The sequence below is a fragment of the Pteropus alecto genome, unplaced genomic scaffold (assembly GCF_000325575.1).
Source record: "Pteropus alecto unplaced genomic scaffold, ASM32557v1 scaffold69, whole genome shotgun sequence".
NCBI lineage: Eukaryota > Metazoa > Chordata > Mammalia > Chiroptera > Pteropodidae > Pteropus > Pteropus alecto.
In genome coordinates, this window is record NW_006494610.1 from 5,178,221 (window position 1) to 5,196,904 (window position 18,684).

The window sequence follows — 18,684 nt, forward strand, 5'->3', positions numbered from 1 at the left end:
TGTTAGGAAGAGAGACAGGTTAGTTACCAGAAGTTACTGGGAAAAGATGATATTTTATTAGTTTTAAAGGTTGAAATTACTGTTATTATTTTGCCTTAGTTTTCAGCAATACTTGTACTTTGAGGATGGATCTTAATTATGGACACAATCAAAAGAATTTAGAGACACATCTGGTGAAAACTGTGTGAATAGTTTGAACAATGAAAATTTTGAACATGAGTTGCAGACAGGAAGAGACACTAAATAGTAAAGAAACAGACTCAGAAGATAATTTCATAGGGTAATATTGATCAATAATGACAGCCTCAGGAGAAAAAGTACCTCCATTCAAAGAATCTCTTTCAAACTCAGTATGTACATGGCATAACATATTTACTAATTAATTATTTTTCAGTCATGTCATTACTTTCCAAATACTCAGTTTTTTCATATTTAAAATAAGGTGTTTAGCTTATAATGACTCCTAAAGACTTTGACAGGTTCTGGAATTCATTGATTCTGTTGAAAAGCCAGTATTTTGAAGTATTAAATAGTGTATTTTACACCCTGGAGTATTCTCCTAAATGGTAAATTACACATATCTTCTTGGTAAGGTAATAAATGCTGATTGAATGAACAGGTGAAAAAACATGAAATAAACCCTCTGAAAAGATTTGTGTCTATTTACTTTGCAAGTTAGTCCTTTCAGATACTATTATTTATGTCTATGTGATGTTTATTACCGTGTGTGTGTGTGTGTGTGTGTGTGTGTGTGTGTGTGTGTGTGTCTGTCTGTCTGTCTTGAAGACCCACCCTGTAAGTTAATGTGTGGAAATTCCAGTCACTTTAGTGAGGCTTTCTTACCACTTTCCGCCTTAAGGCTGTTTTGCATTATTTTTGGATTCTATTCATTTTTGGAAGCATTGTCCATTAGCTAGTTCACTTATGCTAGCCCACTCCGGATTCCAGCTGTAGATTATGCCAGTTCTCTTTTTTATTTTTTTGTTCTGCAGTATTTCCTTTCTCCATGCCAGGAATTCAGTTTGGATGGCTCTTTTACATAACTTGCCTGGGGGGCTAATTAATAACCTTTTGCCTCAATTCGACTTGCAGTGTCTATTTTGATATACGGTCCTATTTGGACAGTTACTGCCTTTGAAGATTTGTGTTTTTAGGCCGATGACACTTTCCGTATTTATTGATCTCCACCAGGTTGTTTTTTTTTGCTTACTTTCAGTATGTCACTTACAACCTAAATGAGAGATTTAGAGCCCATGAGTTACAGATGTGCTTTTGCTCCATTTCCATCTGTTTTCCTGTCAGAAATTCCGAGGCAGGGGTTTATAGGGTTGGCTGTAGCTTTTTTTTTTTTTTTTTTATTTAATGAACTCTGATTCTACCTGAAAAAGACTATCTAATGTGCCTAGATTCACCTAATTTTAATATGTTAAATGTTAGAAAATTAATTTTTCAACATTGTATTTTACCCATCTTGCATTTCTAATAACCTTTACAAGTTTTTGAAGTAGTTAGAAAAACATGTTCTCCATTTCAGCTCTCCAATGGTAAATCAAAAACAGTCATCTCTAAACACTAGAGTTCTTTTTAAGAGAAGAATTATGTTTTGCCTTGAAAGCCTATACAGAATTTATCACTTAAAAACCACTGTGTTCAATACCTGCCATATAGGTTTTTTGTTTGTTTTTTCTTCTCCTCTCCTTTGTCTGAAATGTCTGAGTTTGTTGTATGGTTTTATTTCTTCTATTGTCTAAGTGAAGTAGAAAACTCATTATTATTGTTTTTGTTTTTATATTTTAGTGGTCAGAACTTTTTGAGAGGCATGTCCGTGAAACACTTAAATGACATATAGTTATAGCATATTGCAAAAAAAGACACATGGGCTGAAAAGGAAAGTGCAACATAGTTCTTTCATTTGATTCAGTGGGTATAATTCACTATCTTCCATTAATTCGTTTAATATATTAAAATATTTAAGTTCTTAAGTTCTTAAGTTCTCAGTATAACAATATATTTTAATATACATGTAATGCCCTTCTAATGGGGCTCTTGAGACCTAATTCCAGCTTTTACATTTTGTTTCTTTCACACCATAATCATAATTTTAAGCTTCTAAATAGGCCATCCTGTGTTTGGGTTACCTTTATTATTATTTACTTATACAGCCCCATAGACCATCTGGATTAAGTTTACAAAAATTCTAGAATCTGTTCCTAGAAATAATTCAGTAAAGACTGAGGCAGCACAGAGAAAAATAGATTGGACAATTTCTCCAATATGTCAGTTGCTGTGATCATATCTCCAGTATTTCCTGATACAAATGGGTCTTTAGACTACTTGAAGATAGCTCAACATAAGAATATTTAAAACCTGCGAGGTACTGCTGTTATTATAAATGACACATCATATAAAGAATACGAATGATGTATTGAAATAAAACAGGTATTACATCAAAAACACAAGAATATTAAATTGCCCTAATCTTATTTGTTGAATTTGTAAAAAGAGTCAACTGTGTGTTTACCTCAGTTAAGTTACTGAAAAATATTTTTAGTGATTTAGATTACTGTAGTACTTAGGTCACACTTCAAAATAAGGTGGGTAGTGTTCAAATTAAAATATCTCAGATTAAATATTATTAATGGGTAAAACTGGGGAGAGGGTGCACAAAAGATGCATAGATTACAGATTTCAGAGTGCTTCAGAGAATTCCATTCTTTTGCCTGCACAAAAACGTAAAGGGTAAAGAGCAGCATTAGGCAGAAGAACTAAATTTTAATCAAAGGAGAATTTACAACCTTTGTTTCTAGCATCAAACCTTTTATTTTTTTAATTTTAATTTTTTTAAGTGCTTACAATGTGTCATTCTCCAGTGTTTATTGATTTGAAAATACTGGTATCCTTCAACTGAAACTCATTAATATGGTTACAGATTTCTTAATGCACATCTATATTTTAATAGAATATAACATGTTATGAATGTCTTGGAGATTTCATTGATTTATAAAATCTTCAGGATTTAAGAGCATAGGAGCTGACAGTCAGTCATTACATTTTCCATGAGCTTCTGTTTCCCAGTATATAGGTGAAATGACAATATTTATAAAGTGCTGAGTGATCTACAAAGAAGATGGTATATAGATAAAATCATGTTTAACAGATGAGCCCAGCACAGTGACCCATAGGTCAAAAGACACACTCAATAAAAGTTCATGTGTTACATACAGCTTGTAGCTACTCTACATGTCTGTGTAAGATTTATAAAAACTTGAATTTTCTGGGACAGTAGAAGGAAAATAGAATCAGCAATAACCAGCCTCCTGACTGATCTGCCCATTAGTTGTTACTGTGATTAGAGGATCATAGTAGTTCATAATAGGCAACCATCACCCACTTAAATGACTCTGAAATATTATATTTTAAAGCTGCCGAAATATTGTAAATTGTGTTTTGTTTCTTCTTTAATTTTTTTCTTTCCTGTTTTCATTAATCACTTTAAAATTAAAAATATTACAAACATATAAAAAGCTACAGAGAATAAGATAACAGGCACCCTGTGCACTCACCACCCACACTGAACACCTGTGGCCAGGCTTATTTATATTTATTTTTTTTTATGACTTTCATCTGTATCTTTGTATAGAGGATGTAAGGCTTTGGCAATATGACCACAAAGAAGCTGTGATAAATAGAGTGGAGACACATAGGAGCGACCAGTGACTAAAAGCTCCTGATTCTGACATCTCAATAATAAATCTATTGTGTTAGCGAGAGGTTGTGCTCTTTAGAACTTCACAAAAATAAGCAAGGAGGTGACAATTTAGTACAAAAGTGTACCTCTCTTTTAGCCCTCTTCTGGGCTTAAAGTTCTCAGGGGGAGATCATGTAGATTTGCAAACAAATCTGGGGATGGAGAACCAGGCAACAAAGTCAGCCAACTGACACTTCCCTCCAGGAGAAATACAACTCCTTGTGAATTGAACTTTGCCATCCAGGTCATGCTTCTGGATGTCTGTAAGAGTTACTATCCAGTCATTAAATGCTTATAATCCATTCCTGAGAGCTATTATCCCAGAAACCATACTTGTTTCCCTGCTGACAGCAGGTGGCTTTCATCTTTGACCTGGATTTTTTTTTTTTTAATCTCTTTTTTCCTCGAGGGGCAGGAGAATGCTGCTAGATGGGTAGGTGAGAACATTTAAAGAGTCTTTTGTTCAAAGGATTGCAATTTCCTTTTGTCAATTTAAAAACTATTCAGGTACATTATAAATCCTTTTCCTATCCAACAAATTTGGAGCTAGTAGAACAGTTAGAATTTTTTCACAGTTTGTCTTAAATAGGGGCAATAATTGCAAAGAGAAAGAGAGACAGTATTTGAAAATGGACATTGTCACTTTTGCCTAATAAAATATTAAAAAGATAATGTCACTGCTCATTTTTATGATGGAGTAGTGATGTATACTCCTGTTAAAGGAATGTTGTCAAGAAAATATTCAACATATCTATTTATTCATTTAGCAAAATAATCAGAGCAACTGCTCTGTGCTAGGGATAAAGCAGTAAACCATACACAGTCCCTGGCATTATATTCATGATAGCTGATATATTTCTTCATGTATGTTGAGTAAACACCTTAAATATTTATTTCTGACCGTCAAAATATACTATAGGCAAGAAAAGTTTAATAAATATTGAAATATATAAAAAGAACACATTAAAATCGAAAAGTTTTAACTAAAGTTCTGCTTAGTACGACAAGGGATCTATTGAAAAACATGTAAAAGCTGGGTTTGTAAATTTAGAAAGTTATAAATCAAGGGTCACAAGAAACATGAAGAGATAACTAACCTTGTATTTTTAAATTAATTAAAAAATTTTTTGAATGCTTTCAAATAACACACATTTTCTCACAGAAATCATACAAAGAATTCATTACTACATTAGGAGGAAGCATTTTCCCTTCATATTAACATCTGGATGTATATTATTAAATGTCTGAGGATATTAGCATTATAAATAAAAGTCACATCTAGATAGATCTGCCTTCACATCTGCAGACATATGACGTCATCCAATAGCTAGCTGACATACTGATTATTTTTGTTATTGAGCAATGATACTCAAATAAGAGAAGCACCATGTACAAAATATAACTTTAAGAGCAATTATAGACTTGTTTGTTTGTAGGTTATATAAAATATAGTATGTATTTTTTTCTTAAAACTCTTATTATTTTATTTCTTTGCTAATTATCAAATCTTTTAGTAATTCTTTATTGTGTAATAAATAACATACAGATACTTTGTCTGGTATTAGAGCTTTCCTTGATTTTACCCTAATTTACTTTTATAACATTTTCCTCCATTATTTCAATTTATTTCAGTCTTTATCTAAACCAAATTTGTCTCAGTTCTCCATACATGTTCTGAATTGTTCCATCTCTCGTCCTTTTCCCCTAGTTTCCAGCACCTAGAATATTTCCTGGACCAATCTCTGTATGTCTGAGCCCACCTATTATTTAAAAGACAATATCAAATCTAACTCTTCAATGGAGACTATCCTCAATTTCCCATTACATAGAAATTTCAGAGAATACTCAAATTCTTTGGCATTTACCTATACTTTTCTAAAGATACTTATAGATTTTTACCTTTATTTGTAGTTAGTCACTAACTATTAAACATGTATTTATTAAACAACAAACAAGCAGGTTGTTAATGACATAGCTGGAGTGCATGTTGGGTAAAAGGAATAAGGGAGTGCATTTTCTGGTGAGAATTTAAAATTATCAGAAAATCAACTAGATGTTATTTTGCTTTTTTTATCACCATGTGTCAGCAATTCTAAACAGTATCAGTGCCAAAACACTATTGCCAGAGAAGACTTTTGTTTGTCTGAGATCTAAACAATTGCTGTGGTTACCATTGTGTTTCTATTATGTATATGCACACACACACACACACACACACACACACACACACACACACACACACACAGAGTTAACCTCCAACACATGTAAATTCAGCTACACACATGTTCCAAGAGCAAGTTCACAATAACTTAGAATCATTTAAAATTTAAAACAGTGAGACATAGTGCAAACTGTGAAATGTGATATTTTATTAAGTGCAAATTTTAGTTCATATATGAAATACTTTATTGAAATTGAATGTCTTTAAATTTTGAAATCACTCTTCTTTTTTAAATTGTTGTAAACCTAAAGAACTAAAGAAAATAATTATTACTTATTCATACAGAGCTGTTACTAAAAATAATTCTGTTGTTTAGCAGACAGGAATGTGAAACATAATTCACCCTGGGTGTCATGATACATCCTTTGTGTTAGGTACGAAGGCTATAAAGATAGCTTTAGTCTCTAGTCTTGAGGTCCTTCTTTGCCTTCTCAGCTCTTCCCCAAATCTAAGAGGCTTCTGAGATTTGCTCCGTTACCATGATTATCTTAAAAATTGGATTTTCATACTAAAAGGGATATTTCTCTCACTTTGCACTTCTTCCTTTTCTTCCCTCTTTCCTCAAGAATGTCAACTATTTATATGACTTTTAATTCTCTTGTTTGAGGTAGTCATTTAGATGTTTTTCTCTAATTTAATTTAATTTTCAGAGATAAAAGAAGCACCGGGTAGACAGTTTTTAAATATTCACACTTGAAACTTGTCAGTGAACTTTTTATTAATTTTACAGAACATAGACTTCATGAAGGATAAACATTTTTATAGAGTTTATATTTAAAGGCAAATACATTAATGGAAATAGTGGCTCCAAAAGTATTTTTAAAAGTCAAAATTCAGTCATTAATATATTTATACCATGAAATAGTCTCCTACTATTTATTATAAGCATTGCAGATCTAGTTGAGTCAAACAGAAATCATATTAATTTAGTGTTCATAGGGACATTAAATTAAAAATAAGAAATATATCTTTTTATGGTGAATTATTTAATAGCATAATGCTGTTGGATTGGATGACAGAAGAAACATTAAAAATTGTTAAAGAGAAGCAAGAAGCAATAGGTAAAAGGTTAGTCAATTCTGAAACTAGTTTTTCAATGACTATCAAGAAGTGATAAAGACAACTATTATAGTATAATCAATGTAAGGAGATAGAAAAAAAAGAAAAAAAAAAACAAGAGATTTTCATGAGAAAATTCAAGAAATAAAAGGGAATTCAAACTTAAACTATGAATGCTAAATGCCCACAAGGAAGTACATTATCCGACCAGGAGAAAATAAAGGGGATGTGGAAGCAGTATACCGAAAATCTATACAGAAGAGATAAAGAATGACAGGTGCCTTTGATTTCTATCAAGAAGAACCTGTAATTCTAGAAAGTGAAGTGTGAAGAAATCCCTGAATGTATTGGGAAGAAATAAATCACCAGGGTTAGAATGGATACCAACAGAATTATTTCAAGCCACAGAGACTGGATCTGTTAGAATTCTGACAAGAATATGTCAACAAATATAGAAAATGTATCAATGACCTACCAATTTGTAGTGTTCAATAAAAATCCCAGTTTTCAAGAAAAGAGATGCCAAGGAGTGCAGTAACTATAGGACCATTGCTCTAATTTCCCATGCAAAAAAGTGATACTTAAGGTGATGTGACAAAGATTTCTACCTTATATGAAGCAAGAAATGCTAGATGATTAGGCTGAATTCAGAATGGAAGAGGAACTCAAGACCTAATTGAGAACATTCGCTGGATATTGGAGTGCTCCAAAGAATTTTAGAAGTTTAGTCTGTCTTTTAGAGATTGCAGTAAAGCCTTTGTCTGTGTGTATTGTAAAAAGCTATTTCTTGCTTTGAAAGAAATGGATATCCCTTAGCATTTGATTGTCTCAATGTATAACCTATATTTTGGACAGGAAATCACTGTTGATGCAAAATATGGAGAAATAAAGTGGTTTTCTATAGACAAAAGTGTTAAATGAGAGTGCATTTTTATCTACCTATTTATTTAATCTGTATGCAGAATATATTATATGATGAACTGGGGTAGACTCAGAGGAAGGAAGAGTGAAAATTGGTGGAAGAAATATCGTTAACTTAAGATATGTAGATGACACCATCTTACTGGCAAAAAGTAACAATGATTTGAAGTGACTTCTGATGAAAGCGAAGGCAGAAAGTGCATTTTGAACATCAAGAAGACAAAATCATGTCTAGAGAAGAAATAAACGATTTCAACATAGGCAATGAAGACACTGAAATCATTAAAGGTTTGCTTACCTTGGTTCAGTCATCAATTCAAATGGAGATTTCAGCCAAGAAATCAAGAGAAGGCTGAGACTTGGAAGGACAGCAATAGAAGAATTAGGAAAGATCATCAAGGGCAAAGATGTCATTAGAAACAAAAGCTAATGTCATCTACTCCCTTGTACTTCCAGTTATTATGTACGGATTTGAAGGTTGGATGAAGAAGGCTATTTGAAAAACAAATTGATTCATTTGAAATATGGCATTGGTGGAAAGCTCTGTAGACACCTTGAACTGCCAGAAAGACTAAGATGTGGACTCTATAGCAAACTGAGCCTGAAACATCAGTGGAAGCAAAAATGACACAACTGAAGCTATCCTAACTCAGGTACATCATGAGAAGGCAGGTTCTTTGGAAAAGACAATAATGCTGGGAAAAACAGCAGGCAGCAGGAAAAGAGGAAGACCAAATACAAGATGGATTAACTCAATAAAAGAAGCCATAAGCGTGAGTCTATAAGAGCTGGGCCCAACTTTGAGGACAGGACACTGGACATCACTCATTCATAAGGTCACAAGGAGTCGGAGCTGACTTAGTAACATGTAACACACATAACCCTTTCTATTTTATTTAATTGATTTAAATGCTTATGTTTTGCTAAACATCTAACGAATATTTAATGAAATATTTCAGAGTAAAATAAAATGTGGTAAAACAAGATTGCTTTTATTCGTATGTTATTATGTTTGTGTTGCCTTGGTATTTAATTAGTAGGGCACTAAATTTGGAAAAGATTATTTTAAGTCTATATCAAGACTTTTTTTCCCCTAAGTATGCAAATATTTACCTAAATCATATGCATAATATACAAGTCAGTGCTAGCATTTATTGAACACAAGTTCTTGGCCTTATGCTAAGCATTTTACACAAATTTTTCCATTTAGTCATCATATAACTATATTTCAAAGCATTAATCATATTTTATTTATAAGAAAACAGAGACTTGGAGAAGTAAATAGCTTTTTGTAGGTGGGGAACAAGAAGTGGGAGAGATGGCAATGATTCCAAGCCTGCCTTACTTTCTGTAGCCTTACATGCATCTGCTCATTCAGTAGAGCTATGCTGCTTGTATTGCATTCATTTAAGCATGAGAAAAGCATTTAATGTCGAAGGACAAAACCACCCTTTTCCTCATTTGAAAGTTCAGAGACTTAAATATGTAGGCTCTCTGTCTTTGTAAACGGCATTAATAAAGCACTGCCTGTTAATAACCACCAGTTTTAATCAGTGATAGAAATCATGGTGGTAAATCCATATCTTTATTTTCTTCTTTTCAGAATGATATAGGAGGACAACGGAGCCTGATAAACAAGTGGACAACTTTTCTTAAGGCCAGATTGATTTGCTCAATTCCTGGAAGTGATGGGGCAGATACACATTTTGATGAGCTTCGTAAGTCACATGTTTTATTTTTCTTTAAAAAAATTTTTCTGCCTAATTCAGCATTCATTTTATATTAGGTCCAAATGCCTGATTATATAGCCCAGTACAGTTTGCAGGTGTGGTTCTTACTAAGTTTGACACGAAGAACGCTGAGGTGCTCTAGATCTTGGTGCCCATTGTAATGAAGCAATTCCTCTCTTTGTAAGTTGCCCTCAAAGTTAAGAGAGAAACAAAACTACAGCAAGAAGAAGAAGCTACTAGCTCTGGGACCACAATGTCCATCCATTCTCTGTACATGCAGTCTTTTACTTTGGAAGGAGCCACTCTGTCTGTAGGTAGCGAGACCTTGGGTTCCTTATTCTGTGGATGCCCTCTGCTGGAGAGCATGGGAGACGGTGAACTCTGACCTCTCTGAATTGTTAATAAAAAGAATACGCAGAGAAGCATTAGATAGCATCTTCTCCTTCATTTCCTCTCTTTATTTCTCTCGAAGCTAATTCTAGAAGGAACCTTTTCAGTCTCATATAAAGTTAGTGTCAATGGCTTTTATATTCTCGAACTTGTTTTTGTTGGCAATGTAAAAATGGTTATATCATTGATGATTTTGTCACTATTGCATTTATCAGTATTTAAGTATATATTCAGTATGGATGGATGATCTATAATGTATACAAGCATGATCTCATCTTAAATAATCTTTTAAAAACATAATTTACACATACTTTAGTATCAATACTGTACAAGTAATTACACAAGCAATGCTGCATAGGTAATTAACTTGTGTAGCTATTTTCATATTGTTACTAAATAGATAAGTAAATTACTAATAAGTAGGTATAATTACAGGACAATGCTTTTTTACATTGGTAGATAAAAATAACCTCTTTTTTTGTTTCTGTTATATGGGACACTCATATGCTATCTTATTGCTAATTAGAAATAGTTGTGCAGATTATTAAGCAAATCATTCCATTTGTAGGTGTTTGAAGTAAACACCTAAGAGGTTAAATGTCCAAGTCAATGTCACATAACTAGTAAGAAAACCAGTCTTCTACTCTTAATTTCTTATGTAGTAATATAATGACTTTCACTGTTATCTTTACTTTATATATTGTTTAGAGTCTCAGAAATATAATATTACTAAAGAAAAAGCAAACATGTAAACTGAAAAATAAAAATACAGTGAATCATTATTTTTTCCCATTAATAGAAGATATTTACTTACTCCCCACAAGAGATGAAAGAAATCCCATAGTATATGGAGTCTTTACCACAACCAGGTAAGTTAAAAAAAGTTTGTAATTTTTCTAGAAAATTGTTGTATATTTGTAAGAAAATACAATTACATGTTCTTTTGTCCCTTCCTTTTGTGCAAAAACATAAACATTTTTCATTTCTCTTTTTCATCTAATGTTTCTTAGAAATCTTTTAATATCAATACATAAATGTCTCTTTGTTCTTTTTACACCAGTGTAGTATCTATCCCCTATATCAACTGCCACAATTGATTTAAGCAATCCCCTGTACATAGACATTTCCATCATTTCCAATCCTTTGCTGAGTACAAAGGCATATGCATATGCTAATAATAAATATATCAAGTTGTGTGACATAGAAGTAGTACTAAAGAAACATATGTCTTAGTCTTTGGTTAAGCTGGAATCATGAGATGGGACACGCATATGCTATCTTACTTGCACGTCCTCATTACCCCACAAAGATGGGAGTTTGTCTATTATTGTCACCGTATCATCACTGTTCTACTAACATAGGCAAAAGAAGTTTGACCATGTTCAAAGTGCACCTTTATTCCTGTTACGTAGTACTGCCTTTGAAATACTTTTCACTTTTTTGCACAGCTCTGCTATCAATCTTTATCAATGTTGTACTGATATTTGTATTGGAGGAATTGGCAGTATCAGTATTGTCTTAGAGTAGTCTCACAGCCTCCTTTTGATTAAATTATTAAAATATTTTTTTCAGGCAAATTGTAATTTCTTTTCTTGACATTACCCTCATTTATGTATACGTTATACCTTATTCGAATGTACTATCGGCTCTGAATCTATCAGAAAACAAAATACTAATTGGTTAATTATAAGATATAGAATATGAATGTTTAAATGTGAGACTAAAGAAGTTGCTATTTTGGGCTCCATTTTTTTGCTAATTTATGTCTGAACTAAAAAGGTGCCGGAAGAGCTAATGCCTGTAGTTACTCAAGTTAAGTGTCTCAGCCCTAGTCCTCTTGGCATCTTTCCATTCCCAGAACAGTCTTTGAAGTCACTGTGTGTTCCACACACAAGGCATAGATATGTGCCAGGGAGATGTACTCCCAAGATAGTTCTCTTTTTCTCCTACCAAGTTTCTGCCCACCCAGAGTATGAAGTTACAAGTCAGCTCTTTGTTCTTGGTATGCTTTATTATCTTATTTTTAATGCCGTCCTGAAGACTGAGGTAATGTCGGATGCATGTCACAACCTTTATCCAATGAGAAGATGTATGTAATAATAGCAATGCCATTAATGATGCATCATTCTTTTAAAGTATTGTAGGCAAAGCGTGTAAGTTTTATGGGAACATCAACTCCTTTTTTGGCAGCTAATTTTCTCTCAGCTTCCTGTTTACTGTCAGCTCCCAGTATTTCCCGTTAATGTAATTCCAAGAATATTAATGATTAAGTTACTGCTGCTAGAGAATCCTTAGCTCATTTGTGTATTGCTGAGATGATATGTCTCTTAGATCATAAAGGATGATCTTGTTTTTAAGAACAGGAATCACTGAAAGTTTTAGACTCAGAGAAAATGTCTTTTAATTTCCAGAAATAAAACAGAAACAGAACATTTGATGATTGTGTTAACAGTTTTCATCTTTAGTATGCAAAAATTTGTTGAATTCTTGTGGAGCTTTTCCACCTCTTAATTATAAGTGCTCCAACCCTATGTAATTATAATTAATTTTAAGCATTGATAAGTTACATATATAAACTCAAATTCGAGAAAGAGCAAAAAAGATTATTTCATCATTTTTAAATTGATAAAAAATTATGTGAGGAAGTTAATAGTCAGTATTTATGAATATTCACTCATGTTAAGAAAACAGACATCATAGATAATTATTGATTACATATCTAAATTATATTTTTTTAAGTAGTTAATGTACCTTTTTATTTTGTAAGTTCTTTAGAAGGCATCATGCTATATTAACTTCAAACAAAATTCAAGAGCATGTAGATAAATATAATACTATTTTCTGTATGTTTTTTTCTATCCTCCAATTTTCTAGGTAATTCCTATTTATCCATCAAGTGTCAATTTAGATGCCACCTACTCCCTGAAAACTTACCAGACAGCCCATCTGCATGCTACTGAGCTTATCGTCATTACCTATAATGTAACTATTACCACACTTTATTCAGGATTATTTGGCTGTAAGAACATGCCCACATTTTGTCTGCAGTGCCTATCATGTTTGCACTCAACAAATGCCAAAGAATGAACCAGAGAGTGCTTGAACTTTGGTACTTTTTTTCAGCTCAATCTTCAAAGGCTCTGCTGTTTGTGTGTATAGCATGGCTGACATCAGAGCAGTTTTTAATGGCCCATATGCTCATAAGGAAAGTGCGGACCATCGCTGGGTGCAGTATGATGGAAGAATTCCATATCCCCGACCTGGCACAGTATGTATCTAATTTAATAATCAAATTATTTTGTTAAGTCCGTATTCTCTTTTTAAATCTATTATAATAAACTACTATTTGCCACAGCAACAAGTATTGTGTTTTTTAAAACAATTATTATTTATTTACAGTGATGTATTAGCATTTTCATTCTTTGCTGGAACTTAACATTTTCTTTTGAGTAAGAAGTTTAAGTACTACGGGAAACAATGGAGTCTATCGTAAGGTGTGTACTATGCAGAGAATATAGTGCTTATCCTCAATAAGTCTACAGAATCATCAAAATGATTTAGTATCTAGAATGTCAAATATTTTAAGATAGATGGAAATGCCAAATAAGTATTTATTGCCCATCTACAGTGCTATATATAGTTAGAGCCGCCACTTCTACTTTCAGAAGACTACATTTTTCTGTTCCAAACTAAACTCAGATTATGTCTATGCTTGTTTTAAATAGAGTGTAACCATGTATGCCATTCTAAAGAATTTATTTATGTAAAACAAAAATACTGAGATATTTTAAAATTACTTTTTATTGGCCAACCTTTTCTAATTGGTTCTGTGTAAGAAGAGTGATGACCACTCCTCCTGAAGGGTTTGTAGGCAGTATCTAGAAAGCTATAGTATCCAAAGGATATCAGGTTTTTCCAAGTAACTAGTTATATTTATATTCTCTTTGAAATCGCTATGACCAAAATTGAATATGTTTAAAATCATAAATAAATATGTAACCTTTTTGCTTCATTACTTTATTTTTTAATATTTATTTTTTTATTTGCATACAATTCAATTTATTGAATATTTTACATCATATTTCATATTTGGAGGTCTGGTGTTGAAGTTTAGAAACATCATATACCTAATGTGAAAATTTGTTATACAACTATGCTTTTTATAAACTAACTTTACCATTTTAAATAACTCTGTATTCATAGTCATTGAAATTATATTTCACAGTATATCAAGTAACTACACTTGTAAAATTTGAGAACCTGAGAACAAGAATAGATGATAGAGACCATGTAATTCACCCTCAGTTTACAGAAAGAAACTGATGCCCAAAATAACTAAATAACTTTCCAAATATTATATCACGAAACACAGCAGAATAAAAGAGAAGCGTTGGAGTTTTCTGACCAGTCATCTCTTCTTTATTCTTTAATATTCTCTAATATTCACTTATTCCCTAAAAATATCCATTTAGTATAGTACTGAATGTCCTATCTAAAATTAGCTGCATTTATTTTCACATAATCTTTTCCATTCTTTCTTTAAAGTTTTTTTGAAGCAGCCTAATTTTAGTAATTTTTGTTTAATTGAAGCTATGATTCTTCTTGTTTTCTACAAACCTCTAGTTCAGAAATTTTAGTCAAATTCGTTATTGATTATACCTCATGATCCAGACAGTAATAAGGACTTATATGTTATCTCAGTACATCCTTTGACAATATAATAATGTAGATATTTTATAGATAAGAAACAGCCCAATGAATGTAAGCTCTTGCTTATGGTCTCATCGCTTGTGAAGTGATGAGACTGGGATTAAATTTAGATCTACGTAATTACAAATCAAATGCCGTTAACCTCCATGCCATTCTACCTTCAACGTGATAAAAGCAAACAACCAAACAGAACCTGACATTGTTTCCCCAGGGACTGATTTGTTTGCTGTACAAATAATAATTAATTTTTTAAACCTTATTTCACTTGTCATTCCTTTTATTGTAATTTCAGAGAACACATCATAGTTTAATTCAAGCATTGCTGAATAATATGCTTTCTATAAAGTGTCAGAATCTTTACTGAAAGCTACCTTACACTTAAGTTAAAAATTTTAAGTAGATTATTTTAAAAACTACCCTTACTTTTACATTTTCTTTATCCATATTGCTGTTAAGTTTGAGTTCTTGGTTATTCTCCTAGCAGTGCCTTCCATTGACATTATCAGTCAGGTAAATAAACACTACAACTTTAAATGTGCTGTAGCTATTTTAATTTTTTAGTTTTGACATAATTACGTACTTCCTGGTCAAATCAAACCTATACTCCTAGCCTTACAGTGACGTTACTACCCTACGATATGAATAAGCCTGGAAACTCAGGGATGAACAGGGATAAATTTAAGGAATTCTTTTACTTCAATGGATTGTTCTGCCCTCTGGTGTCCAAATAGCATGTCTGAACAAACTTCATTTTGTTCAGATAAATTTTCTAAATCATGTTGGACTGAGAGTCTTGGTAATAAGTAATTTTAAGTGAAATAAAATATAGAAGAATCCACTATACAGTGAGTGGTACAGGTCAGATATAGAAACCAAACTGAGATCAGTCCAAAAATAACAGGCTGCTAGAAAAAATCTGGGGAGGATTTTTAAAGGCAGAAGATTTTATTTTTGATATTTGATTTATTATAAAAGATTTACTCTGTAGTTTCATTCTGTCAATAAAGAATTTTTAGGATTTATTCATAAATGAAAAATAGTAAGGTTTACTTAAAAGTGAGTTTTAGTTTTTAACCATTCTCTCATCAAAAAAAAAGAGAAGAAATACTTCAAAAAAATTGTTGTGGCAAGAACATTTAACATGAAATCTACCCTCTTAACAGATTTTTAAGTGTGCAGTACAGTATTGTAATCTATGGGTATGATGTTGTACAGTAGATCTCTAGAACGTGTTGATCTTGTGTAACTGAAGTTCTACACTCATTGATTAGTAACTTTCTGTTTTTCACTCCTCTCAGACCTTGGCAGCAATCACAAATCTATTCTTTGCTCCCATGAGTTTGCTTTACATACCTCATATAAGTGGGATCATGCAGTAATTGTCCTTCTGTGATTAACTTATTCACTTAGCATAGTGTCTTTCAGGTTCATCTATGAAGTCAAATATTGCAGGAGTTTCTTTTCAAGGCTGAGTAATATTCCATTGTATGTATATACCATTTTCTTTTTACATCCATTCATCCATCGATGAATTTTTAGGTTGTCTCCACATTTAGCATGAAGGTTCCTCAAAATTTAGAAATAGAGCTACCATATAATCAAGCAATCCACTTCTGGGTATTTACCAAAATAATTGAAATCAGGACCTTGAAAAGAGAATAGCACTTCCATGTTCACTGCAGCACTATTCGCAGTAGCACACTGTGGAAAGTACCTGTTTTTGAAGTTAAAATATTAAGAAATTATGTTTTGCTACTCTTGAATCATTTTACCACAGTTTTTTTTTCTTTTTTACAATTTCTAAACCTCTAATTTTGTAAAAATAACTTTTTAAATTCCATTTTCCCTAAAATGGTTACTAGCTTTACTGTTAAACTTTTAAACTTTATTTTTAAAGATCAAAATTTACAGATGAATTTCCAAACTAGGGTCCATTTTTGGTAGGGAGCAAAACAAGATAGTTATCAATACTATCTTTTAGTTTTCTAACTTGATCTAATTGATTTTACTTTGTGTACCCTGATGAATGATAAACACATTTGTAATTTCCACTGATAGCTTAAATATTAGCAAAACTTTGTCATTTTAGTGAGAAAAGAGAAAAAAATGTGAAAATGTCCTATAAAAACTTGAAGTATTGTTAAATCTCACATAGTCAAAAAGAAGTGTCTAATTCTATTTTAGGAATTCCAATCTTTAGAAAAATTAAAAATTCTTTTTCATAATTCATATTTATGTATTAATCAATTAGCTATTTAATTTAACTGCCCACTACAAAAACAATCTTGATTGATTTTTCAACTACCACCAAAAGTAAAATAATGAAATATCTTCCTCTGTGTAAGAAGCCTCACCATGAACAACCCCTCGCATGGTTTTATGCTAAAGAAAATAAAAGGTGAAGTCTAAACAGTTTCCTTCCTTTACAGGAGGACCATTATTGTCTCTCTGCTATGAGATAAAATCTCCCAAACGTAGATGTGTAATAGTACTTATTTATTTCCCAAGAAATGATCAGACTTTCTAACACACTAAAAGGCATTGAAAAACCAGTAAGTTCTTTTGATTTCAGGTCCTCTGGAAAGTTCATCATACTAAATATGCTACCATGGATCAGCTCTGGGTCCTGGCATAATTGCTCTAGAAAGGCATTTTTTACCCTAACACCTCAAACCATCACTGTCTTGACTGAGATAAGTTTATGACTTTGCTTCAACAAAGCAAGTCATGGAGGGATTGCATCATATAATGATACATAATGCCAATAACTTGATCTGTCTAGCAGACTGGATAGCTGTAATGGGGCTTAACCCAGAACTAGAATGATTGCTGAGAAATTCCAGCTTTTACCTTGGAAACAGCAGGTTTTTGAGATGACTATTTAATCCACAAGTTTCAAAACTCTTTGAGCATCCTGTTTCCTTTTCCTGATCCACCTCAAATATTTGGCTTTTGAGCAATGGAATATTCATAGCTAGATGATGATTCTCAGATTTTTGTATCTTCATGAATATCCTAAATTAGATCTGGGTTGTAACTTAGGCTGGCACCATTAAATAAGAGGGTTTTTTTAAAATTATTATTTTGTAGATAAGAGATGTTTTAAGGTTGACTTAAAAAACATAGATGTGCTGACCAAAGAAAAATATGTAATTTAAAAATAATATACTAAACTTCCTTTTGATTTTAGAGTTTTAGACTATGATAGTCTTCCCAAAAGGGAAAGAAAACTAGTGGAAAAATTCTCTCTCAGTGTCTCACGCTATCCTCTCATTTATGCATCTGAGGAATATGGCTAACATTTTGTTGTTGTTTTTTGTTTTGTTTTGTTTTGTTTTACCTAAGGCTTTTCTAATTAATTAAAAATCTGTTGAAAAATAAGGAAATCTCATTTTATGCATCACTGGCTCTTAGATGCCTCTCTATCATATAAAAATTTATGGTTTTATTTTCTCCTCATTTATTCACTGCATGGATGTCCACTTATTGAATAGCAAACTATTACTTTGTCACCATTTCTCTAAATTACTGAGGATCTCTTTAATTTAATTTAATTTTTTTTAAGTTTTGATTCTAGAGGGTTGAGCAGAGACAGGACTAGATTCTGGGCTTCCTGATTCCAAGTTCCTAAAACATGACTATCATTTCTCTTTAACTGTATATAGGCTGTGTTTCTCTGAAATGATGAGAGGCATATGATTTCTAGCATAAATAAATCTTTTTAACTAGCTTTTAGCTTTCTTTTCCATAGAGCCAATGTTCACTTTTAAAATGAGGTTCTCCAAATCCCAGGCTACTTATGTTCAATAATGTTTTCCTTTTTTTTTCTGTTATAGAAATTCCTCTAAGAGAAGAGGAACCTTAAAAAAAAGAGAAAGAGAGACAGATTTACCTCTGTTTTTGTA

At 32.2% G+C, this 18,684-nt stretch overlaps 1 protein-coding gene across 1 annotated transcript in view; it reads left to right on the forward strand.

The window, feature by feature from the left end:
• Nucleotides 1-18,684, forward strand: part of SEMA3D (semaphorin 3D) — a 110,411-nt gene that overhangs the window by 66,125 nt on the left and 25,602 nt on the right. The window contains exons 8-10 of the mRNA XM_006925733.2: nt 9,553-9,667; nt 10,869-10,938; nt 13,193-13,337. Of these exons, the coding sequence (XP_006925795.1) occupies nt 9,553-9,667; nt 10,869-10,938; nt 13,193-13,337 (330 nt within the window). The remainder of the gene's footprint in view (nt 1-9,552; nt 9,668-10,868; nt 10,939-13,192; nt 13,338-18,684) is intronic.